Source organism: Mauremys reevesii, linkage group 3 (assembly GCF_016161935.1).
Source record: "Mauremys reevesii isolate NIE-2019 linkage group 3, ASM1616193v1, whole genome shotgun sequence".
Lineage (NCBI taxonomy): Eukaryota > Metazoa > Chordata > Testudines > Geoemydidae > Mauremys > Mauremys reevesii.
The window spans coordinates 199,641,076-199,666,863 of NC_052625.1; the positions used below are offsets into that span (position 1 = coordinate 199,641,076).

The following is a 25,788-nucleotide window of genomic DNA, read 5'->3' on the forward strand; positions in this document are numbered from 1 at the left end:
GAGTCACCTATAGTAACAAAGTTTTCTCCAGTAATAAAAAAAAAGAGGTAGACAAAGGCCAAAGGAACATGTGTCCTGCATGAGGAACCTGATTTCTTAGTGTCAGGAAAGACCAAGCTAGCAAGCCTCAGAAGTGGGCCTTAACCTTCTGCCCCCATTAAAACTCATGCATCAGTCCCAGAATCTCCTATGTATGAAACTAAAGTAGTAGAATAGCCCTTATCAACTGTAGCTAGAAGTTGGTGGCAAGGTGAGGTCGTACACTCCCCCCACTCTTTACATAGATGATTATGGGACATCACTCACAACTCAGTCCCCTCAATTACAAACAAACAAACATTCAACCTTTCACATAACCCAGCAACTAGAGAAACTTGTACTTTCAAGTATTAGATTCAGATAAACTAGAAGGCTGCCTTTGGCTCCATTTCTTCAATTTGTGAAATAAAGAAGAGTTGGTACAGTCTCAGCTTCTGGATTCCACTCCTCTGAAGCATACAGATTTATTATACCTACACATAAATAGTATCTACAAATACACATATACATAGCGCACAATGTGAAGTGAACGGAACAGGTATTTTCAAGACTGGCTCAGCTTTACAACTGACTCAAGTCTCAACCTACCTTTTAAAACTTGCTCTCTGCGGCATATGATCACAATGGTGTAGTAAATGGGACTGGAAACAGGCTAAATGTGGTGCTAATTCAAGGTGAACTCATTCCTGGGAATTGCCTACTTTAAATAGGATAGCTATAGATTCAGATATGCAACACAGATTTTAGTGTCCCAAATTCATCTTCACAATGAAACTGAAGTCAACAGAATTTCTAAAAACACGAAAAAGCTTGTTTTGAAAACACTGTATTTTTAAAAGTGTAGTGAATTCAAGTCTTGTTTTCCTTTACATTTATGGACATAAAAGTAATGCTACAAACATTCTGAATCTCATCTGTAAACAAATTGCAGGTTTACATAGCACTATAGCTACCTATAAGGTTGAACTATTACTAAAAGGTTTCCTTTTTAAATGAATAACTTTAATGACCATTGCCAAGTTTAAAAATAAAATGGCTCTTTTGATCTCTTAACTGTTGGTGGGAGAAAGAAGGGACAGTCCCACCTTCCTACAATCCACAATTAGCTACCTCCACTCAGGAAATGAAAATTAATGTATAATTTGTCAATTCTTCAGTATGTGTTCTTCAGTACAAGGCTTTGTAATGTTGCTATGTGTTGTTTTCAGAAGGATACTCAGGCATTGGAATGACTGCATAGATTACCAGCCGTGTAGTGAGATGTTTTTTTCTAGCTTCTTAAATGCTAAAATTCAAGAATCCTATATGTTTCTCATTTCATGGTGCTGTAGTTTTACTAAATAACTTGGCACGGTCTCAAATAACCACACTGAATTCAAACTATAGTACTTCAACCCCAACTCTATTGCAATATATGGAAAGTTTATAATTTACCTGCTATAAGACTTAGAGCATAATGAACTAATTCTGCAGTTTCTCCCTGGTCCTCTGTCGGGGTTTGGAAACCATGTTTTAAAAGGAGTTTCAGTTAGTCTGGGCTACCCGGGAGTCAGAGCCAAGGATGTTAAACATTGTGGTCACCAGTTCAGAAAGATCGAAGTCATGTTTCCATCCCCAATCCCGCCGGGCATTGCTGTCATCAAAGTTCATCGGCCAACTGTCAGCTATAAGGAAGGGGAAAAAAACCCCCAAAGCATGAGATTTATAGCAAAGAACTTTCAACATTTCATAAGCAAGTACCAGAGTAGAGTTTCACACAGTACAGCAACCCTTCCAGATGTCAAGATCAAAACAAGTGACTAAGGAGAACGCATATAGGAGATGGAGGGGGAAAAAGGGAAATATTGTTTTGTCCCAGCATCTGACTTCACCCAGACAAGTTTGATACAGGATCACTAAAATGCAATGAAAAAGCAGGTACTAACCAATGGCTTGCCTGACAGCATCCACATTGTAGGTCACCTGGAGCTCAGGAATATGCTTCTTGACCTCTTGCACCAGCTCCTCAGGAGAGAAGCTCATGGCACTGATGTTGTACGTCCTCATGCTAAGTGAAGCGGCAGGTGCTTCCATGACATCTAGTGTAGCCTTCAGGCAGTCATCGATATACATCATTGGGAGACGTGTGTCTGATTTTAAGTTGCACTGGAATTTGCCATTCTTTATGGCATCATGGAAAATCTGGACTGCATAGTCTGAAGGAAAAAAAAAGTTTCTTTGTACTCCCTCAGCTGTATTCATGTGTTGTCTCTTATCTTACACTTAGATCATAGGCTCATTGGGGCAGGGACTGTCTTTTTGTTGTACTGTGTTTGTACACCAGCATAATGGGGTCCTGGTCTATGACATGGGCTTCTACATGCTATGGCAGGGGAGGGCAAACTACAGCCCACGGGCCGGTTTCGGCCTGTCAGGGCTTTCAATCCGGCCCGCGGGATTGCCAGCTCTGTGGCGCAGCGGGGCTAAAGCAGACAGAGGGCTCCGTGTGCTGCCCTCGCCTGCAGGCACTGCCCCCCCGCAGCTCCCTTTGGCTGGGAACGGTGGTACCCACAGGCAAGGGCAGCATGCAGCGGAGCCGCCTGCCCCGCCCCACCCCACCCCCCGGAGCCACTGCCAGACATGCTGGCCACTTCTGGAAGTGGGACGGGGCCAGAGCAGGCAGGGAGCCTACCTTAACCATGCTGCGCACCACTGCCACCCTGGAGCGGCTTGAGGTAAGCAGCACCAGGCCCCCTCCTGCACCCTGCATGCCTTGCACGCCCCCATACAAACTCTGCACTCCCTCCTGCACCCCCACCCCCAGCCCTACATTCCCTGCATGGCTCTGCATACAATTTCCCCATCCAGATGTGGCCCTCGGGCCAAAAAGTTTGCCCACCCCTGTACTATGGTAATACAAATAAATAAATAATTAAAAATTCTTTTCAGAATTATAGAAATGCAGCCATCTCTGGGGTGGAAGGTGGCAGATGACTGAGGCACAACTTGGTGCATAGTTGTTGAGGTGAGGAAGGAGGACAGATTACCAACTCATGTCACAAGCCACCAAACAGCAACCAGATGGTAATGACTTTGGGTCGCTGCTGCATGGACTGGCTTTGAACAGTGAAAGGAATCAGATTTCATTCCTGTTCCGTGGGACTATCCAGCACCCCTCAGATTAATTTCAGCAGAAGTATGATTTGTATTTTCAACAGCATTTCCGGAGTTGTTTAGGTGAAGAAGTGTTTCAGGGACTGTAAGGTTGTGTAAAGTGAAAGTTTCACTTTTCCCCCCAGGAGAATTTTTAGACTAGGCTTAATCAGCAAAAATGCCCTCAAATGACTTTCACTGGACGATATATGCAGGTGCACTCTAAGTTAGACATCGATAGACATATTGTACAACACATAGAAAGTGCACAATATTTGGTATTAAAATATGATACAACAGATTTCTTGCCTGTGACTACACCTATATATGATGGCCATTATTCATTTACGTGACTGCATTTCAAAGTGACTGGTTAGTTGTTTCTCAGTAAATGAGGTTACCAGACAATTACACACGGATGTCCCTCTCATCTTTGCTATGTGGGGCATTCAGCTCGCACACTGCAATGTTCTCACCTAAAATACTGAGACATGGAAAAAGTTTCCTACCAGTTGTTCCCCCACCAGGCTGAGAGTCAGCAGAGATAATTCCAGGGTACCTCAGACATCGGAAGTCTAGCCCATACCTGTAGTGGTAGTACTGTTGAAGGAGAAGACAAGCAAGGCTTTAGACATGAAACTAGGGGGTTGCATACTTTGTTGCTTCTATAGACTAAATGCACTGCATAAACCGACGGTTCCTTGCATTCCCCCATTCCCCCCCTCCCACACACAAGCTCCTTTCCCTCTTTATTTCACAGATTCACTACAACCCCTCCATCACTCTTTTAATCATGCCAGTGGCTCTGTGCGCACCCACGTCCCCGACAGCGCTGTACCCAACTTCCCCCACACACTCCTCCATGCCATGGACTGTGCTACAATCCATTTCCACAAGCCAAAGGCTTTGTGTGACACCACCCCCTCCCCCCGTCCTGCTTCATCATGCCGTTGGCACCATATGTCAGAGGTTAAGTGACCTCCATTCCCAAATACCAGAGGCACTGTGTGCCCTGCCATCATTCCTATCCTTCCCCCCCTTTACCATGCCAGGATATGCAACATGTAAATAAGAAATATGAATTAAATAAGAACAGTCAGTTATTTTGATTTGATTTAATCCACTCTGATGATCTGTATTCATCCTGATCCCTGGAGTCATTAGAAAATATATTGTAGGAAGACTTTCTGGTACTAATGTGCCATTCCTCACTCTCCAAGCCATGCCATGCTGGTAACTGAGGCACAGGGAGGTTAAATGATTTTCCTAGGGTCACAAAGAGTAGCTGCACTGCATGCATCTGACAAAGTGGGTTTTAGCCCACAAAAACTTATGCCCAAATAAATGTGTTAGTCTCTAAGGTGCCACAAGTACTCCTCGTTCTTTTTGCCGATACAGACTAACACGGCTACTACTCTAAAACTCAAGTGTTTGTTAACTTCCAACTTCATGCTAATTCCTCACATGAAATTTATATGATTTCTCCATCCCAAACCCCTCAGGAAAAGCATCAACAGCTGCCTCATACTAGTAAGAAAATAGGTCTGTAGGAAGAGAAGATAAGAAGAGGAAAGAATACTGCAGTGATCCACCTTCCATCAAGACTAACAATCCATACAAAGTTCTTACTTCTCCCATGAGCTCAGCATGAACCTTGGAGACTCCATAGATTGTCCTGGGTCTCTGAATGCAGAGATCCGGAGTTGGGTTTCGGGGAGAGGTGGGTCCAAAGGCTCCAATTGTGCTAGGGACAAAGAGTCTCAAACTGTGCTCAGCTGCAATATCTAGAATGTTGTGCAAACCTGGAACAAACAGAAATGATCAGAATCTAAAAATGTCCTCCAACCTCTAGAGGGGTCATGGACTTGAAAGGCTAGTCAAACAGTGCTGTAATCACCTACCAGTAATGTTTACAGCTCTGGCCAAAGGAACATTTGCTTCTCCAACAGCACTGAGCAAAGCACTATAATGAAACAGCCAAGTAATTCGATTGTTCACCACTATCTCACGGAGATTCTTGTAGTCCAAGATATCAGAGTAGATAAAAGGACCTAAAGAAGTGGACCAAACAGAAAATTGGATGCTAAGATGAAGAGACTTTGGGATAAAATTCAGTAAAAAACAACAAGAGGCCCAATGAGTTTTGCAGGTTCTTGCCCATGTCTTTATTCAGAAATACCTGTCAGTCCACTTTATGCATCAGATTTCTTCCTTCTATAGGCAGCAGCCACTAGAGCGCTCACTCTCCCTCTCTCAAAGATTCTATCACAAAGGCTCTGCAAAAATTTTTCACAGCATGGGTCACATCTTAATAAGGACACCTTCTCATGGACATCTGCTCTTCCATGTGCAATCACATAACATCTTTGTAGCAGCTTCAGCACTTCACAGAAGAGTATTTAATGTATTTTGTCTACATTTAGCATCTGAAGACTAGGAGAGCTAACACTGTAATTAGCCATATCTGCAGACCACAGGCCAGTTTGGGACCCTCTTTTCAAATATACTACCATCTATTGGCATATACCTACAGTGCATTGGTCACCAACCGGTCGATTGCGATTGATGGGTTGATCCTAGAGGATCTCCCAGTCGATCCTAGAGGATCTCCCAGTCGATCGCGATCTTGGCAGCACAGCATGGCAGCCACTAAGACAGGCTCCCTTTCTACCCTGGCCTCAGACTGCTCCCAGAAGTGGTCCGGGGGGCGTACCCTTCACACACTGCTTCTGCCTGCAAGCACCGCCACCCACAGCCCCCATTGGCCAGAAACGGGGAACTGTGGCGAATGGGAGCTGCGGGGATGGTGCTTGCAAAGAGGGGCAGTGCGTGGAGCCACGTGCCGCTGCCCCCTCCAGGGGCGCGTTGGCCTCTTATGGGAGCAGCAAGGGGCCAGGGTAGACAGGGAGCCTGACAGAAGTAAGTGCTGCCCAGCAGGAGGCCGCACCAACCCCTGGCTCCCTCCCAGAGCCAGCACTCCAAACCTCCTCCTGCACTCCAACACACTGTCCCAGCCCAGAGCACCCTCCTGCACCTAAACTCCCTCCCAGAGCTTGTATCCCTCACCCTCTCCTTCACCCAAGCCACCTACCCCAGGCTCATCCTAGAGCCCCATCCCACACTGCGAACCCCTCGGCCCCAGTCCAGAGCCCACACCCTTCTTGAACCCCAGCCTCCTACCCCAGCCCAGTGAAAGTGAGTGAGGGTGGGGGACAGCGAGTGATTGGGGTGGGGCGGGGACACGGGGAAAGGGCGGGGCAGATCCCAGGTTGCCCTTAAATTCAAAAAGTGATCTTGGGCATAAATAAGGTGTAGACCACTGCTGTAGTGTGAGGTCAGAGACCAGCTTACATAATATTATTCTAGACTCATTCCTTTTAATTTATTGATTATGGCAAAAGGGAAGGAAAGGAGGCTAACCAAGTTACAAGGCACTACTGCCACTATGTGAAGCCATGCTGGCAATCTTGTACGGATTTCAGCATATACCACATATAAGAAGGTGATTTCAGTATGGACAAAACATGGATTTCATTTTCCAGTTCTTATTCTTTTGGGAAAATTTAAATTGCATCAACACTTAGGGCAGGAGCAAGAGGGTTAACCTCACTGGGATGAAAGCCAGAGCCAATTAAACTAAGATTTATTTGGGTCAGCAAAAATCAGGAGGGAAGAAGAAGAGTGGGAGGAGATATTCAAAACGTGTGTTAGTGTATCTTGCCCCAAGGGAAAATTTTGCAAAGGAAAAACAATTCAATTTCTGGGAAGATTTCACAGAAGTCAGAATGTATCACCCAGAACTTTCAAGGTCAAAGAAATACTTTGAAAAGTGGTTTCTCTGATTAATTTAAGAGGCAGGATCCCCTGGGAGAACAACATGAGGGGGAAAGGAGTCCAGGAGAGCTGGCTGTATTTTAAAGACTCCTTATTGAGGTTGCAGGAACAATCCATCCCGATATGTAGAAAGAATAGTAAATATGGCAGGCGAACACCTTGGCTTAACAGTGAAATCCTTGCTGATTTTAAACACAAAAAAGAAGCTTACAAGAAGTGGAAGACTGGACAAATGACCAGGGAGAAGTATAAAAATATTGCTCAGTTATGCAGGAGTGAAATCAGGAAGGCCAAATCACACTTGGAGTTGCAGCTAACAAGGGATGTTAAGAGTAACAAGAAGGGCTTCCTTCAGGTATGTTAGCAACAAGAAGTCAAGGAAAGTGTGGGCCCCTTACTGAATGAGGGAGGCAATCTAGTGACAGAGGATGTGGAAAAAGCTAATGTACTCAATGATTTTTTTGCCCCCGTCTTCACGAACAAGGTCAGCTTCCAGACTATTGCACTGGGCAGCACAGCATAGGGAGGAGGTGACCAGCCCTCTCGGGAGAAAGATGTGGTTCAAGACTATTTAGAAAAGCTGGATGAGCACAAGTCCGTGGGGCTGGATGCACTGTATCCAAGGGTGCAAAAGGAGTTGGCGGATGTGATTGCAGAGCCATTGGCCATTATCTTTGAAAATGCATGGCTATTGGGAAAGGTCCTAGATGACGGGAAAAAGGCTAATGTAGTGCCCAAAATGGAAGGAGGAGGATCTGGAGAACTACAGGCCAGTCAGCCTCATCTCAGTCCCTGGAAAAATCATGGAACAGGCCCTCAAAGAATCAGTTCTGAAGCACTTAGAGGAGAGGAAAGTGATCAGTTCGGCAGAAAAAGACCTAGGGGTTACAGTGGACGAGAAGCTGGATATGAGTCGACAGCGTGCCCTTGTTGCTAAGAAGGCTAACATCATATTGGGCTGCATTAGTGGGAGCATTGCCAGCAGATCGAGGAAAGTGATCATTCCCCTCTATTCGGCACTGGTGAGGTCTCATCTGGAGTACTGCGACCAGTTTTGGGCCCCACACTACAAGAAGGATGCGGAAAAATTGGAAAGAGTCCAGCAGAGGGTAACAAAAATGATTAGGGGTCTGGAGCACATGACTTATGAGGAGAGGCTGAGGGAACTGGGCTTGTTTAGTCTGCAGAAGAGAAGAATGAGGGGGGATTTGATAGTTGCTTTCAACTACCTGAAAGGGGGTTCCAAAGAGGATGGATCTAGACTGTTCTCAGTGGTAGCAGATGACAGAACAAGGAGTAATGGTCTCAAGTTGCAGTGGGGGAGGTTTAGATTGGATATTAGGAAAAACTTTTTCACTAGAAGGGTGGTGAACCACTGGAATAGGTTACCTAGGGAGGTGGTGGAATCTCCATCCTTAGAGGTTTTTAAGGCCCTGGCTGGGATGATTTAGTTGGGGATTGGTCCTGCTTTCAGCAGGGGGTTGGACTAGATGACTTCCTGAGGTCCCTTCCAACCTTGATATTCTATGATTCTATACATAGTTCAAATGCCTGGCTGTGTCTTGCTGCAGATGAGCAATATCAGAGGCAATATGAAGACTTCTCTATATGCTAATCCAGTCACTTACCATTATAAAAGACATCATCTGGTGGTTTTCTAATGTCAGACAGGATCACGTTGTTTTTTCCGAAACGCTTCCTGAAAAGGAAGGCACATGGCACAATTAGTTTGTACTCTTCAAGATAATGTGCCAGTCACTGTTCTGCTACAGTAGTTTTAATAGGAACTAATCTGGAGAAGTCATTTGGGCAGAGTACATTTTATGACTTTGACATCAGTGCTTGCACTAGACAATCTTATTAATTCTCAAGGTATGTCTACATTACAGCCGCTGCAGTGGTACAGCTACTACTCCTGGGGGAAATATGTGCCAAAAAATTCTGCAATGAAAAACTAAAATTTCTGTGCACAATATTTTAAAATTCTGCATATTTTATATGTCAAAACACCACAATATAATCACACCAGTTTCAATTATTTTTGGTCATTTATTTCAAAATACCTGTCACCAAGTATGTCTGTAACAATGCAGACAACAAAAAAGATTCAGGAAATGTTTTTTGACAAATAGATTCCTTAATAGGCATATTAATACAGAACTCTGAGTAATAATTAATTTAAACTACAATACAGAACCGTATTTCCCGCACCCCGCAGAAGCAGTGCAAAGGCTTGCAGGAGTGAGGGGTAACAGAGGAGCTGAGGAAGAGGGAAGTAAATTGCTGGGAAGGAGCCTGGGCATGAACTTGGAGGGTTGTTGGGTATAGGTGGAAAAAGTATAGAACAGGTGTTTTTGGGAGGCAGGGAGGGATTTTTAGGGCTCTTCCCCCATGCAAACCCTGGCTGACCCCTAGCCTCTCCCATTCAGTCAGGCACATCTGCCCTTGTCCCCATATGTTCCTGCATCCCTACGTGTCCTTGCACCCCCGTCTGTGTGTTCCTCCATCCCCACCCAGACACCCACTCCCCTCCATCCCCATGTGGCCCTCCACCGCATCCCCGTCTCCATGTGTCCGTGCCCCCACTCAGCCACCCCCACCCCCCTTCCCATCCCCATGTGTCTCTGCCCCCACTCAGCCACTCCCCTGTCCCTATGTGGCCCTGCACCTCCTCCCCTATCACCAGTGGCCCTGCGCCTCCCTCCCCATCCCCATGTGTCTGTGCCCCCACTCAGCCACCCTCTGTCCTTGTGTCCCTGCACCCCCTATGCTGTCATGTGGCACTGCACCTCCCTACCCTCTGTGGCACTGCGTGTCCACTCCCATTCAGCCCCTGCCCCAGGCTGTCTTCCCCCACTAGCCCTTCTGAGCCTCCATCTGACGCCCAGTAGCACCACGCTCACTGCTCCTCATAGCCTGTCTCTTGACCTGGCCAACAGGCTCTCTCTCTTCCCTAGCTGGTTGGGCGCTGCTGCTGTGTTCTATCACCATAGTGCCCTCTGTTGGGCAAAGGGCAGAATGGCACCAACATTTTGGCAGAAGCTTTTTTTCTGCACAAAAAAAATAAAAAAAATTGCATTGCGCATTAATTATGTGCATGCAGTAGTGAAGAATTCCCCCAGGAGTAAGCTACTGGGCTGCAGTTGTGTTGCTGTAGTAGAGTTGGTTCTTATATCAGTGGGAGGGTTTTTTCCCCCATCGATGTAATTAATCTGCCTCTCCAAAAGGCGATATCGTAGCTAGGTTGACAGAAGATCTAGCCACACCTACACATAAGGATAGGTTGGCCTAACTGTATTGCACAAGGTCCAAAATTTTTCACAGCCCTGAGCAACACATCTAGGTTGATCTAATTTTTAAGTGTAGACCAGGCTCCAGACTTGGTGTCAAAGTTTCTCTCTCCTCAGAAAATTTGCAAACAAAAACTAGGTTTAGTAGCAGTTAAAGGTTGCAGCAGCACACACCATCCACCCATGTTAAAAAATGCCAGTAAGATGTTAAGGAACATGTACATTCTTTTGCACATTGTTATTGCCTATGATATTGGGGGAGGAATGGCTCAGTGGTTTGAGCATTGGCCTGCTAAACCCAGGGTTGAGTTCAATCCTTGAGAGGGTCACTTAGGGATCTGGGGCAAAAAATCAGTACTTGGTCCTGCTAGTGAAGGCAGGCAGCTGGACTCAATGACCTTTCAAGGTCCCTTCCAGTTCTATGAGATAGGTATAACTCCATATATTATTTATTATTATACTCTTGATATCATACTCCAACACTCCTTAAGGTTTGCATTTCCATCTCCAACAGATACCAACAGATACCAGGAAGCAATATGTAATCCTGCTTTACCAAACTGACACTAACACAAAACCTCAATAGTGACCTCATATGCTTTTATATCAATATAGCGGCACATCTGACATTCGGGAAGTTACTCTGCCTGAACATTGCTGAGGTCATTGCTAAGGTTTTGTGTTAGAGTGCAAGTTTGATAAAGCTGGGATACATATTGCTTTCTGGTATCTGTTGAAAACAGAAGTGAAAGCTGCTGCCCCCGCCCCCCAAAAAAAACAGCATTCAGACCGCCACACTGTCCTCATCGACTTTGAGGGATTTGTTTTGGTGCTCCCATTATGGCTAAAATGCTCTATAGACAAATACTACCTCTATTTGTGGGAGCATTGCCACATTGTGGGGGCAGGACCTCTATGTATAGCTGATATCTAGGAATCAGCACATGAGATCAAGATGATGGACAGCTCCTAGAGTGTTTTAGATTTCTTGTGAAAGCAATACAAAGAAAAAAAAAGTGAGATAATCCAGTGAAAAAGTGCCAGAATGGATCATTTTATGCTCTTATTATTCTCTCTGCATCAATTCACTTTACATCAAACTACCATGAAAAATTCAAATATCAAAGTTTATATCTCATGGTTTCTTGCCCATTCAATTGCAAAATAAAATCTTAACATTCCTGTTATCCTTAACTATGATGCAGCTACTGCACTATAAGAGATAGTAACTTAAAGATAAACCTATCACTGAAATTCTCTTCAAGAAATACCATCAGTTATGGCAAGGTCCAAAAGTTTAGGTGTTTAGTAAGTTGGCGGGTTTTAGAAAACCCAAAGTGGTTCTCTAAAAAAAATAAGTATCAACAGTATTGTTGTTAATCAAAAAAGATCATGAAAAGAGATACACAAATTAAACATTTGCCTGAGGTATTGGGAACTCAAACCCAGCAGTGTGATTGTGAATGAAAAACAAAAAAGGAAACTTACCACAAGCTAAGGCCTTAGATTCTCAGAATATATGCTTAACTTTATGCACCCAAGTAGTTTCATTGAACCCAATGACGTGACATGTACAAAATTACATACATTTGCAGGACTAAGGCCAAAAATATCAACAAAAGGAAGGAGGACTGGTCATTTCTTCAGCTCTAAACTCAGTGAAAGGTATAAGAACAAACACAAAAGGTGTAAAATTATGGTTTTGAATTTTAGTTACAGCTTGGATTTCCTGAAGTAATAGCAGCAGTTCTAAGGATATTTTAGAATATGGACTTTTAAATTTTAAATGTCCCATTCAGCATTCTAAGATTCTTAGCTACAGTTTTCATAAGATTTTGGGTGCTCAACTTGAGACATTCAACATAACTAGTCACTTCTGAAAATCTTGATTGTGGAGTTTTTAACTTCTTACTATGTATAAAATTACAAAATCATAACATACCTCAAGAGTTTAGCGAGTCCCACCCCAAGTTGGCCCAGGCCCCCTAAAGAGGAAAAGAGATTGTAAAAACAAAAGCCAAGTCAAAGAAAAGATAATGATATCGAAATATTGACTGCTACTTATGTGTCCTTATAGACCAATAGAAGTTCAAAACTTAATACTTCAATTACATTGTTATGGGAACCAAAATAGAAGAGTTTTGTTTACACAGAACTAAGAAACTTAATATGCTGTTTTAAGAGAAAGGGATGCTTTTACTATATCTCTAAAATAAACTGGCCAAAAAGACCACAATATAGTGCTAAATCTAACTGGGGGCATCAGGTACGTCTGCAATACAAAATAGTACATAATAATAATAATAATAATAATCTAGAGAGATATGAATACTCAAAACTCCTGGTTGTTTACATGGAATTTGTAGACGCTCAGCAACTCTCAGGATCAGGCCTCGGTAGAAAAAATGACTGCCAACTGAGAAACAAAAATAAGAATGAAGTAATTAAATGACTAACCTGTAATTAATACTCGAGGATGATCAGTCTCTGAAAAAGATACTGAATGGAAGCTGGCATCTGAGGTCACCTGACGTGGTGAGACACCAATACATCTAACTGGCACAATGGAAGTCTGACATCCACAACCAGGGCTCTGTAGCAACTGACTAAGGGTTCTGCCCAAGTTCTTTACAATTGCCATTTTTGTCTTAAATATGCTGTGAGAAGAGGTAAAGTATTAGTCACAAATCAGTCTATAAAAAAAACCAACAGTTTCTCAACATTTAGAACTGTGTAGAACAGTCTGTGTTTAAGGAAAGTTTTATGCAACCCCAGTTCTGTCTGAAGTACTGAAACTTGAACTAGTGCCATCATGGGCTAAATGCAGCATATGAAATAGAATGAATAAGGGTAGCATCACAAGCATGAGCAGAAGAAAATATTCACAAGTATAAAGAGTCCAGTGTAGCAGACAGTGAGAACCCAGGGTGGTATCATTTCAGCTTTCTGCCTCAGTCCCTTTTGTGGTGAGCATCAGAAATCACGATTCCTATGGCAAATGGAGGCACAAGCTCAAAAAGCAACAGTACCTCTACTAGGATTGGAAGCTGTCACTACATGGGTTAAATGGATACATTCTGGAGCAGTGGTCTCCAATGCCGTGCCCACGGGCACCATGGCACCCACCGGGGCATTTATGCACGCCCACATAGTGCCCAGCATGGGAGAGAAGCTGTGGCCCCGTGCCTGCTGGGGACAGAACTCCGGAGCTGCAGGAACCAGTGTTCTCTGTCCTCTTGGCTTCTCTCCGCACTGCCCAAAAAACAAAAACAAAAAAACCCACCCCAAACGCTCCGACTCTGCAGAATGGATGGAATGCTGCCCTGTAGCATGTGCTGCCCCAGGCACGTGCTTGCTCCACTGGTGCCTGGAGCTGGCTAGCCCTGTATATGAGTAATTGTTGGTGCCCACCACACACTTCTGAAAACATGAATGTGCTACTGGCCACAAAAAGGTGGGGACCACTGTTCTAGAGACTACCTAAAGTCAAGTCAACATAAACATTCTCATGGCCTAGCTTTTCTTAACATTGCATCAAGAAGCAGCAATTACATCAGTGGAAACTGCAGTAAATCATCTGTGGAACATCACTGTCCCCAAATACACACTATTTACAGAATGAATGGAACCAGAGAAGCAAACAAAAAGCAGAATGATTTATTATATATAAGGTTTCTGTTTCCAGGGTTTATTAAATCCCTTTTTCAGTTTTTTTTTTAAAGCATTTTTTAGTTTTATGCAGATATTCAAAGAGGGAGCTCCCTCAAAGCCCCCAGTTTTGCACATGTGGTAATAAGCAACATACCCTAGTACACTTTAACATAATATTGTTTCAAACACTATGGTAAAGCACACTAGGGAGCCTTTAGTGCACACTAATAGGATCTACATAGACCAATTAACATGCAACACATTAATGAACTAAATATCACCCCCCACAGACTGCATTATTGCTCCCTGTAGACAAGCCCTTAGGCACAAGTTACCATTTCCAGTATTTTTCTGGTATTTAATAAAAATAGATTTTTATTAGGATTTTGTGTCTTTATTGGCTAAAGCCAAAGATCAGAAGCCCTATTTATAGAGTCTAATCTACACAATTAACCTAACTGCTTTACAATCAAATACTGTTTCATAACAAAAATGGCACACAGTGCATGTAGTTCATGCTCAATTAGAGGCCAGTCAGAGAGACTGTGTCGGTCTCCATCTAGATCTATAGCTAGGGAGGAAACAGGGAGGGAGACTGAGCACTGTAGCCTTCTTTATTTACTTGAATAGTTAATATTTACTTGATTGGCGTTCACCTCTAGACAAGCCACAACATGCAAGTTATTAGATGGCAGACCCCCAAGAAATAACAAATCTTTATTACAGTCCTTGTGGTGAAACCCCAATCAGGAGAATGGGTACATCCCAGTGTCTACTGTCTAGTCATCCTGTTTTTTCCAGCTATGTTCTGAGTGCCACCCTCTCGTATATCATGTTACACTAACACCCTTTTTATCCTATGCTTATTCATAATTAATTCACCCCTTTTCTCCTTATTTGAGCTTCTACACTCCACTATTTAGGGTCCTCACTTTTCAAAGGTTAATTATCCACCTATTTCACAATCATTAGCATTTGTATCACTAGCTGCTATGGCTTTACTGTGGTTAATATTTATGGCTGTCAGTTACATATGCTCCTTAAAAGTACCCTAAAATATCAATAACTTGTTTACAGTTTCTTATTTCATCCTAGTTAACTGATTTACTTCATTTGTTTATCACCAGTCTTCAGTCTAGCGACATCACAAGGTCACTTCTGTCATTTACTTATGTCAAGCTACACTTGAGCCTTCCACTCATGCTTACTCTCAATATAGGTCCTTAGGCTAGGTCACTACTTGCATTGCAGCAGAAGCCACACCTTTAAGCATTACCTGAAATCCTACACATGCTACAGCAAGTATCCATTACGTATCCATTCTGAAATTATACTTTTTTGTTTTAATGAACAATGTTGAGTTCAATCACTGAAGCCCTTCCCATCTCCCTCCCACACATCTCAATTCTCTGTCAGACAGGTTGACTCAGAGTAACCTCACAGATGGTTTTATAGATGCTATTAAAGAGGATTTCTCCTCTCCCCTTCTCATATGAACTCTTAATGTTGCATAGTAAGGAACAAAAGGCTTCTGCTGGAAATTCAGACAGCAATACAGACTAACACGGCTACCACGCTGAAACCTGTCTTAAAAACATTTCCAGCACAACCAGTTTCCAGCAAAAACTGCATCATGACTCCAATATAAATTAGTAGCATCACTTAACAGAAAAGAGGCATGAGGCACAAACTCAGTTCTCTCAATATCCAGGTCTTAATTTGAAAAGGCAATTTTGAAATCTGTTATTCTGTTATTTTAAAGTCACCTGCATCACCTTACCACTTAAAGTAATTAGTAGTTTTGAAGATGGAAGGTGCTAAGTATTATTACGAATGTAACAAACTCCTTTTTTCAGGTAGCCTTCTCTTTTCTGACCAACCCAAAGAGAAAATATTCTTGTCTCATTTCAAATGTCAAACATCTGTTGCCATCTAGATTCTCTGACAAGCTCCTCATCCACTAGATTAGCTTGTGAGGGAAATAAAAGAATCAATTTGTTCACTATCCTAATTAAATAAAACCAAAGAGTTTCTCCAAAGAAGCGTGTGTACTGAATTTTAACATTTATTTTTAATAAAATGAAATAAACATTTAAGATTATACAATAAATCAGCATTTTTTGCTTCTATCTGAGCTTACCTCTTTCTTTCCCTTGGTGATTTAGCAGAAGGGAAAGGGGTGTGTGTGTGTGGAATTTATAGAGCCCTGCCTCTTTGCTAGGCCAATCAAAATCCTAAAAAGAGTAGGAGTTGGCCTGTACGTAAGAGAGAAAGGGGAAGAGGGAGGGAGAGATCAACAGCAGCCAGGAACACCTAAGAATCACATTTGTTTGATTTAAGAGGTCTTCACCACATGACATACAGTGTTGTTGTAGCCTTGTTGGCCACAGGATATTTGAGAAACATGTGGGTGAGGTAATATCTTTTACTGGACCCACCTCTTTTGGTGAGAAAAACAAGCTTTCAAGTTCGAAGCTCATCTCTCTCACCAACAGAAGTAGATCCAATAAAAGATATTACCTCACCCACCTTGTTTCATCAGGTGATAGGTAGAGAATATTGAAAATACGTAACAAGATTTCTTAGCTCAAGGGAGTATACAACATACGATTATCACTAAAAAACAGTTAAAGAGAATAGCTTTTAAATAACTGATAGAGCAAAGCATTAATAAAAAAGTGAACAGGCTCGTGTTAAAAAGCAAAGCAGCAATTCAGTGCTGAATAGCAGGGAAATTCCAAGTTTTTTAATAAGATCATGAAAAAAATATGTAATACCCTCACAACTGACAAGAATTTAACAAGTTAATCTTTCAGTCTGCAATCCTTTTTCTGGAGTCTGACAAACTTTACATGTGCTGATAGGGTAACATGAGCACCTGTTGCTGACATAAAAGACTAAAAACATGTTTATAAGTTAGCTGGCTGCTTTCCCCAGTATCAGTTTGGATTAGGGCTGTCAAGAAAGCACAGTTAACTCAAGCGATTAACTCAAAACAAATTAACTCAATTAAAAAAATTAATTGCTATTAATTGCACTGTTAAACAATAGAATATCAATTTACATTTACTATAAATATTTTGGATGTTTTTCTACATTTTTAAATATATTGATTTCAATTACAACCCAGAATACAAAGTGCACAGTGCTCACTTTATATTATTTTTATTACAAGTATTTGCACTGGAAAAAAAAAGATAAAAAATAATATTTTTCAATTCACCTCACAGAAATACAGTACTGCAATCTCTTTATCCTGAAAGTGCAACTTGCAACTTACAAATGTGGACTTGTAGGCTCTGAAGTTTTATATTGTTTTGAGTGCAGTGATGTAAAAATTCTACATTTGTAAATTGCACAAAGATTGCATTACACTACTTGTATGAGGTGAATTGAAAAAACACTATTTCTTTTATCTTTTTCACAGTGAAATAGTAAAGTGACCACTGAACACTTTGTATTCTGGGTTGTAATTAAAATCAATACATTTGAAAATGTAGAAAAACACGCAAAATAGTTAAATAAATGGTATTCAATTATTGTTTGATCGCACTGTTAATCACCAAGATTTTAAAAAAAGGTATTAATCACAATTCTTTTTTTAATTATTTGACAGCCCTAGTTTGGATATTAATGATTTTTTATAGATCTGTAAGATAGATAATAAGGGAACTTATGAGTTTAATTTGTAATAAGTAAAGTTTTTGCAAGCTTCAGCAATAAATTAAACTGGAAATCAACCCCAAGGCATAAAAAGAAAGATCAAATCCCAGAACATAAAATCTCAGCTGTAGCTTCAGTAGGCTGTACAGCTGTTGTGTGACCCAGCTACAATCATGCATACACTTATTTTAGAGGATGTTCATTTTACCAAGAATACACAGTGTCATTGGAGGAGTGAGTGGAAGAAACTCACCACAATCTGTGCTTTCACCATTAGAAAATACAAATATATGGAGAGAAAAGGACCAAGTGTGGTGTGTTAAAGTGGGGAGTATGTGGGTGAACTCCCCTAGTCTATCTCTAGGGAGGAGAGGGGCAGCTCTCCACTACTCCTTTAACCTCCTGGTCAGGTACTAGAAAGACTAAAAAGGGGGATTTTGCTACCCTCACCCCAGCATGTTTTTTTAAATCCTCCTTTCCCATATCTAGCTCCTTGGTGCTTGCCTCTTCTGCTGCAGCAAGAGTATGAAATGAACATGATTTTTATTTTCAGTGCTATACATAGCGTTTGGAAAGTGAAAGACAGAAATCACAGTTCTAAATATGCTGCAGTTTACAGCTTTCTTTGTCAACTGCAGAGGCACAAGAATTGTTTCTACACACTTTGTAACATAGCTGTGAAGCATTAGGTCACATTAAGAAGATTACCTTCATAACTGCAGGGACTAGACACTGAATTATTTTAAAAGAAAGTTTAAATTCTTCAGAAATTGTTGGTTTAGTCTCTTTACTTTTAGTGAGATTATTCTTTTGCTAGCTAGTATTTATAAGCCTTGAGTTACAGCATTAGGCTTTGTTCACTAGAGAACTACCTATCTATTTTAGTATCTCTGTTAAGTTGCGTGAAGGTTATTGGGGGTTTTGTGTTTGTTTCTGGAGTGGGTGGTGGGACATTCGGATAGAAGGGGTTTCAATGACCCATATCTAAAATCTACTTCTGGCTAGACTGGAAATTAGTTGGACGGGTTCATTCTATTCTATATGGTAAGGATGACACTATCACTCCATTCAACTGTCAGGGCTTGTCTACAGTTAAAACTCTACAGTGGCACAGTTGCGCCACTGTACCGCTTTAGCATTGAAACCACCTATGCCGACAGGAGGGATTCTCCTGTCAGCACAGGTAATCCACCTCCTTGAGAGGTGGTAGGTTGATCAAAGAATTCTTCTGTCAATCTAGTGCAGTCTACACAGGGACTTAGGTCCGTTTCACCACACCACTCAGGGGTGTGCATGATTCACACCTCTGAGTGACATAATTAAACTGACCTAATTTGCTAGCGTAGACCAAGCCTCAGTCTCTGTTCAAGAGTAGCTCCAGACTAGAACAGTAAGGGTAGGCTTGTGTATACACACCTCTGAGTGACATAATTAAACTGACCTAATTTGCTAGCGTAGACCAAGCCTCAGTCTCTGTTCAAGAGTAGCTCCAGACTAGAACAGTAAGGGTAGGCTTGTGTCCAACACTGTCCACCAGAGGCCAATCACATTATTTCAAAAAGGTCAGGAAGCCACAATCAAGATTTTAGAATCTACCACAATCATAACATTTGTGCAACCCAGGTAGGACAATGGGGAAAAAAGCCACCTGCAAGTGAAGGAACCTCAAATGGGGTAGCCAGCTCCTACACCTCCCTCCTTGCTGCACCAGCACAAGGAACATGTCAGGGCAGGGAAGACAAGAGCAGCAGGAGTGCAATGCGCTCTGGTTATCTCTAACTAGCATGTGGGCTGTAAAGTAACAGCTGTTAGATCAGCCTCTCCAAAACACATTCCCCCCTCTTCTTTTCCCCACTATGTGCCCCAATCAGTCTGCACCACCATGGATGACAATGTGCCACACTGCTGCCCCCTCCCTCCCCCAACCCAGAGAGAGAGACTGAGGTTCAGTATAATTGTGTTTTCAAAGAAAGACAGATCATATCTGAGTTACAAGTTACTAAAAATATCAAGCTCTTGAAGTAGGTGACATGAGAAAGATCCTATCTCTACACTGGGACCTTCTTGGACCATGGTCTCTCCTGCCTCTCTGCAGTCCGTGCTTCCTCCCCACTGTACTTCTGCTCTGGAAGGATTGGAGAGTTGAGAGAGTGGATTACCATGGTTTCGCCTACTCCTCTGCAGTCTTTTACTCATCTGCTTGGGCTCTCTACAGCATGCCCTCAGCATGAAAGGAACTACAGTAGTGCCTTGCATGCCCTCCACCCCAACACAGCAGCACTTAACCTGAAGTTGGTTGCTGAAACCAAGGGGGAAAACTAGATTCCTTCAGTTACCAACTGAAGCATGATTTTAAAAACATGTTACAGTCAGTAAGGCAAAAAGAAAAGCTGTAAAAAAGCCCCACTGTCACTAAGGTCTGCTTTAGAAATTATAGGATACTTAAACAAGACAGAAACAACAGAAACTCATTTCTGTTGCCATGATGATAGGTCTAAACTGACAATTTACAGAAAACAGGTATTTTTAAAAACTCAGAATTATTTCAGTCTAATCCATACAAGAAAACAGCATCAGACAATGATTCACTAAACTAGGTAGGATTTTTCCCCCCCAGGTTAAGTTCTAGTAAATGGATGCTTCTAACTACCTTAATGATCAGAGACTATAAATGCAGTAACTGCAAGGAGTATTGAAGTCTTAACCAGCAGGTTCCATTTTGTAAAATGCTTTTAGATACTTGGATGACAAGCACTAGAGAAATATTAAGTATTATTAATAATACTTATCTGTAAAGTCAAAGTCTCTAAGCTGCCAGTGTTGGCACTTAGAGTGACACAAGTAACTGTCAGAATTAATCTAACTGCTTTTTTCCAGCTCTTTGGCTACCTTCCTTGTTAAGACCATGCCTGCTACCTCAGTATGACACAGCAAGCTTTTCACTTTAATTTTTAAAGCAATTTGATCTTTCTAACGCATTGGCATGGCACGTAAGAGCCAAGCGCTGAGTTAACACTAGCCGTGACTAGGTGCATTTGGCAAGAGCCCCAGCTTATGCTGAAGCTGCAATTCATGGCACGCAGCAGCCCAGCCACTGATTTATAGGTCTTGCTTCATCCCTTCAGCTGCTGCAGGACCCAAACGGGTTGGTGCAAGAACCTCAATCCAGGCCAACCTGCCAACACAAATAAGACATCCTCTTAACCCTTAGAGTCTGGGCCATGCAAAAGTGGCCTCAACTCACCGCCTGGCCTCTCCTCACACCTTTAAAAGGTTAGGAGTCCTTGTGGCACCTCAGAGACTAACAAATTTGGGATAGATTACAGCATGGATTTACGAAAGGTAGATCGTGCCAAACCAACTTGATCTCCTTCAAGGGAAATGCGGTGGATCTCATATATCTGGATTTCAGTAAGGCGTTTGATACGGTACCGCATGAAGAATTACTGGTTAAATTGGAAAAGATGGGGATCGAAATGAAAATCCGGAGGTGGATAAGGAGCTGGTTAAAGGGGAGACTGCAGAGGGTAGTATTGAAGGGGGAACTGTCCGGTTGGAGGGGGGTTACCAGTGGAGTTCCTCAAGGCTCGGTTTTGGGTCCGATTTTATTCAATCTATTTATTGCTGACCTGGGAACCAAGAGTAGGAGTGGGCTGATAAAGTTTGCGGATGACACCAAGTTGGGGGTATTGTCAATTCGGAAGAGGATCGGGATATTCTCCAGGGAGATTTAGATGACCTTGTAAACTGGAGTATTAGTAACAGGATGAAATTCAATAGTGAGAAGTGTAAGGTTATGCATTTAGGGATGTCTAACAAGAACTTTAGTTATAAGCTGGGGACGCACCAGTTGGAAGTAACGGAGGAGGAGAAGGACCTAGGAGTCCTGGTTGATCGCAAGATGACTATGAGTAGGCAATGTGATGTGGCCATTAAAAAAGCTAATGCGGTCTTGGGTTGCATTAGGCGAGGTATTTCTAGTAGGGATAAGGAGGTGCTAGTCCCGTTATATAAGGCGCTGGTGAGACCTCATTTGGAGTATTGTGTGCAGTTTTGGTCTCCCATGTTTAAGAAGGATGAATTCAAACTAGAACAGGTACAAAGAAGGGCCACTAGAATGATCCGAGGAATGGAAGGCCTTTCGTATGAAAGGAGACTTGAGGAGCTCGGTTTGTTTTCCTTAACCAAAAGAAGGATAAGAGGAGATATGATTACACTCTTTAAATATATCAGAGGGATAAATACCAGGGAAGGAGAAGAATTATTTCAGCTCAGTGCTAATGTGGACACAAGGACGAACGGATATAAACTGTCAGTCAGGAAATTCAGGCTTGAAATTAGACGAAGGTTTCTAACCATCAGGGGAGTGCAATACTGGAACAGTCTACCGAGGGAAACAGTGGGGGCGAAGGACCTCCATGATTTTAAGATTAAGCTAGATAAGTTTATGGAGGGGATGGTATGATAGGATAACGGGCTTAGTCAATAGGTCAATTATGTGCCTGGTATGATGTAACCTTTTCCAGAGGGCTTGGCTGGAGAGTCTTGCCCGCATGCTCGGGGTTCAGCTGACCGCCATATTTGGGGTCGGGAAGGAATTTTCCTCCAGGGAAGATTGGCAATGGCCCTGGAGGTTTTTCGCCTTCTTCCGAAGCATGGGGCAGGGGTCACTTGCTAAGGAGTGGGTGGATCGGCTTATGTGGCCTGCATCTTGCAGGAGGTCAGACTAGATGATCATAATGGTCCCTTCTGATCTTGAATTCTATGATTCTATGAAATTTATTTGAGCATAAGCTTTCATGGGCTACAGCCCACTTCATCGGATCACGAAGTGGGCTGTAGCCCACCAAAGCTTATGCTCAAATAAATTTGTTAGTCTCTGAGGTGCCACAAGGACTCCTGTTCTTTTTGTGGATACAGACTAACAGGGTTATAACCCCTAGCGCCTAGGTAGCACTTTTCATCAGTACCTCTCAGCACACTTTATAAAGGAGGCTCCTGCTAGAGCCCATTTCATTTCAGGGAGGCTCCCAGAGCCAGCTGGGGACACAGATCCCCCCACCCCTCACTGGGAGGGGCAGCACCTGGGGAGGGGGGGGTAATTCCCCCAAGACCACGCACTGATTGAGGGAACCCAGGAGTCCTGGCTCTCACCCCCGCGCTGGGCCACGCAAGGTGGGGTAGTCTCTCTAATTCTCCCCTCCCCTAGTCCCAGCGCGCGCCCCCCCCCCTTTCAGCCCCCGGCCACAGGACCCCCCACCCCAGTTTCAGCCCCCGCCGCCGCTATTCGGCTGAGCTGGGGGGCGGGGACCCGGAGCTGAGGGGGCAGGAAGGCGGCTGGGAGGGGGGGAGGCGAGCAGCCCAAAGCCGGGTCGGCTCCGCTGGGGTGGGGGAGGGGCGGACCCCAGGGCGCGGAGAGCCCGAGCTGAGGAGAACCAGCGGCGGGGCCCGCCCGGGGCAGCCCCCCGCCCCTCGGTAAGGAGTCGCCCCTCCCCCTCCCATTCATTCAGAGGCAGCTGCCCGGGGCCAGACCATCGTGTCCCGCCCCGCTCCCGCAGCGGTACTGACCCCTCCAGCAGGGATACGGTTGGTTCGGCCCGCTGCCTGGACCCCGCGCGCTGCAGCCCAACGGTACATGGGCCGGGGCCTCGTGCACGCCGTGGCTGCTCCTTTATCAAGCCGGCTCGCGCGGCCCCTGAAACCCCGCCCCCACCTGGCAGCCTGAGCCTCCTGATAGGCCTGATGCGTGGGGAGGCGGGGCCAGAGCGCTCCCATCACCTCCGCAGTAACCGTGGAGACCGGCCGTACCGGGAAAGGGCCAATCTCTCCCTGCGCCTCAGCTTCGCTCCCCCGAGAGTGGGGGAGGCTGAGTGGTGATGTCATCGGGTGACGTCCTGCCGTGACATCACAGGGCCATGAAGAGGTTGTGCCAGAAGAGGGATGGTTTGGCGGCAGAAATGGGAAGCACGTGGTCTGGGGCAGAGCCGGGGGAGTCAGGACTCCTGGGTCCTTTTCTGTCCCCACCTGTGGGGCAGGCAGCTGGTGCAGTTGCTAGCACATGGGGTGATGAAGAGCCAAGAGTCCTGGCTTCTGCCCCCACCGCTGGGGCAGATAGACAGTGTGGGGGTGGCTAGAGATCAGGGTGATGGGGAGCCAGGACTCCTGGGTTTTCTCCTCACCTGTGGGGCAGGCAGGTGATGCAGTCACTAGCGCATGGGATGAGGAAGAGCCAGGACTCCTGGGTTCTGCCCTTAACTTTGGCAGGGGGAGTCACTGGAGACAGAGGATCCTGGTACCCATCAGTGGTATTACTCACCTGTTCTAACCATGGCACACAGCTGGGACTAGAATACAGCTTTCTGAAAGCATATGCTGTTTAGGAGAGAGAGGAATAAACAGAAAGGTGGCAGGGTAGCAGTTTACATTAACTAAAGAAATAAGAAGTGGTAGTATGGTCAAAACAGAATCTGTTGTGGGTCAAAATCACTTTGGGGAAGTACGGTAAAAGAGCATCTGTCTGTTGGGATAGTGTGAGAGCGGGGGTGGGCAAACTACAGCCTGCAAGCCGTTTTAAGCTGAACTGCAAGCCCCAAGCTGCAACCACGCTCCTCACCTTGCCAGGGCACTAGGTCAGGGGCCACACCGCACAGCTCGGCCCCACTCCGGCGCTCCAGCTGGGGCACTGGGTTGGGGCCGCACCGTGTGGCTCCTGGACGCCAGGGCATAGCCCCGCTCCAGTTCTTACGCGCTCCAATGGGAGCTGTAGGGGTGGTGCCTGCGGACAGGGCAACGTGCAGAGCCACCTGGCCACGCCTCTGCATAGGAGCTAGAGAAGGGACATGCCACTGCTTCTGGGAGCTGTTTGAGGTAAGAGCCACTCGGAGTCTGCACCCCCTGAGCCTCTCCCCTTGCCCCAACCCCCTGCCCCAGCCCTGATCCCCCTCGCACTCTCCAAACCCCTCAATCCCAGCATGGAGCATGCTACTGCACCGCAAACCTCTCAGCCCCACCCCAGAGCCCTCACCCCCAACCAGAACTTGCACCCCTTCCCGCACCCCTGGGACAGCCCTGATTCCCCCTCCCACCCTCCAAATCCCTTGGTCCCAGCCCAGAGCACACTCCTCATCCCCAGCCCCACCCCAGTGCCTGCACCCCCTCCCACACCCCAGCCCCAATTTTGTGAGCATTCATGGGCCGCTATACAATTTCTATTCCCCGATGTGGCCCTCGGGCCAAAAAGTTTGCCCACCCCTGTGTTAGAGGTTTGCTGTAGACCCACATGAGCAAACTTAGATACGGATAGAAATTGCTGTATTATTAGAAAAATACTTTTGGGAATTGTCATAAATGAAGACTTTAACTTTCCAGATATAGATTAGCAAACAAATGCTATTAATAGTAGTAGGGCCCAGTTGTTCCTGGAGGTGATAGATGGCAGTTTTCTTCATCAGTCACCAAACGAACAAGAGGTGATGCAATTTTAGATTTGTTTTGTCTAAATAGTAAAGACATCATAGAAGAGCTGATCGTAGGAAATAACCTTGGGTTGAGTGATCAGAAGTTGATTCAGTTTAAATTAAATGGAAAGATAATCAAAGCAGTTACTACTGAGCAGCACAGTATGGGGCGGGCGGGAGGTGACCAGCCCTCTGGGGAGAAAGAAGTGGTTCAGGACTATTTAGAAAAGCTGGACAAGCACAAGTCTATGGGGCTGGATGCGCTGCATCCGAGGGAGCTAAAGGAGTTGGCAGATGTGATTGAAGAGCCGTTGGCCATTATCTTTGAAAACTCATGGCGATCGGGGGAGGTCCTGGATGACTGGAAAAAGGCTAATGTAGTGCCCATCTTTAAAAAAAGGGAAGGAAGAAGATCTGGGGAACTACAGGCCAGTCAGTCTCACCTCAGTCCCTGGAAAAATCATGGAGCAGGTCCTCAAGGAGTCAATGCTGAAGAACTTAGAGGAGAGGAAAGTGACCAGGATCAGCATAGATTCACCAAGGGCAAGTCATGCCTGACTAACCTAATTGCCTTCTATGAGGAGATAACTGGCTCTGTGGATGAGGGCAAAGCCGTGGACATGTTATTCCTTGACTTTAGCAAAGCTTTTGATACGGTCTCCCACAGTATTCTTGCCAGCAAGTTAAAGAAGTATGGTCTGGATGAATGGACTATAAGGTGG

General features: G+C 44.4%; 1 protein-coding gene across 7 annotated transcripts; it reads right to left on the bottom strand.

Annotated features, from left to right (window-relative positions):
- Nucleotides 1-471: 471 nt before the first annotated feature.
- LOC120401736 (L-threonine 3-dehydrogenase, mitochondrial-like) lies at nt 472-23,495 on the bottom strand. 7 transcript variants are annotated; one of them, XM_039531935.1, is made up of 10 exons: nt 23,178-23,308; nt 16,087-16,201; nt 12,753-12,952; nt 12,238-12,280; nt 8,634-8,704; nt 5,073-5,222; nt 4,801-4,973; nt 3,648-3,771; nt 1,965-2,234; nt 472-1,703 (listed from the first exon to the last, which is right to left on the bottom strand). In XM_039531935.1, the coding sequence occupies exons 3-10, from the start codon at nt 12,934-12,936 to the stop codon at nt 1,564-1,566; spliced, it is 1,155 nt and encodes a 384-aa protein (XP_039387869.1). In that variant the 5' UTR covers nt 12,937-12,952; nt 16,087-16,201; nt 23,178-23,308; the 3' UTR covers nt 472-1,563. The 7 variants fall into 7 exon arrangements, with proteins under 7 accessions (XP_039387869.1, XP_039387872.1, XP_039387871.1 ...); XM_039531938.1 differs by lacking the exon at nt 16,087-16,201 and adding an exon at nt 20,630-20,784 and having other exon boundaries at nt 23,178-23,279; XM_039531937.1 differs by lacking the exon at nt 23,178-23,308 and adding an exon at nt 22,580-22,724.
- Between the last annotated feature and the right edge of the window lie 2,293 nt (nt 23,496-25,788).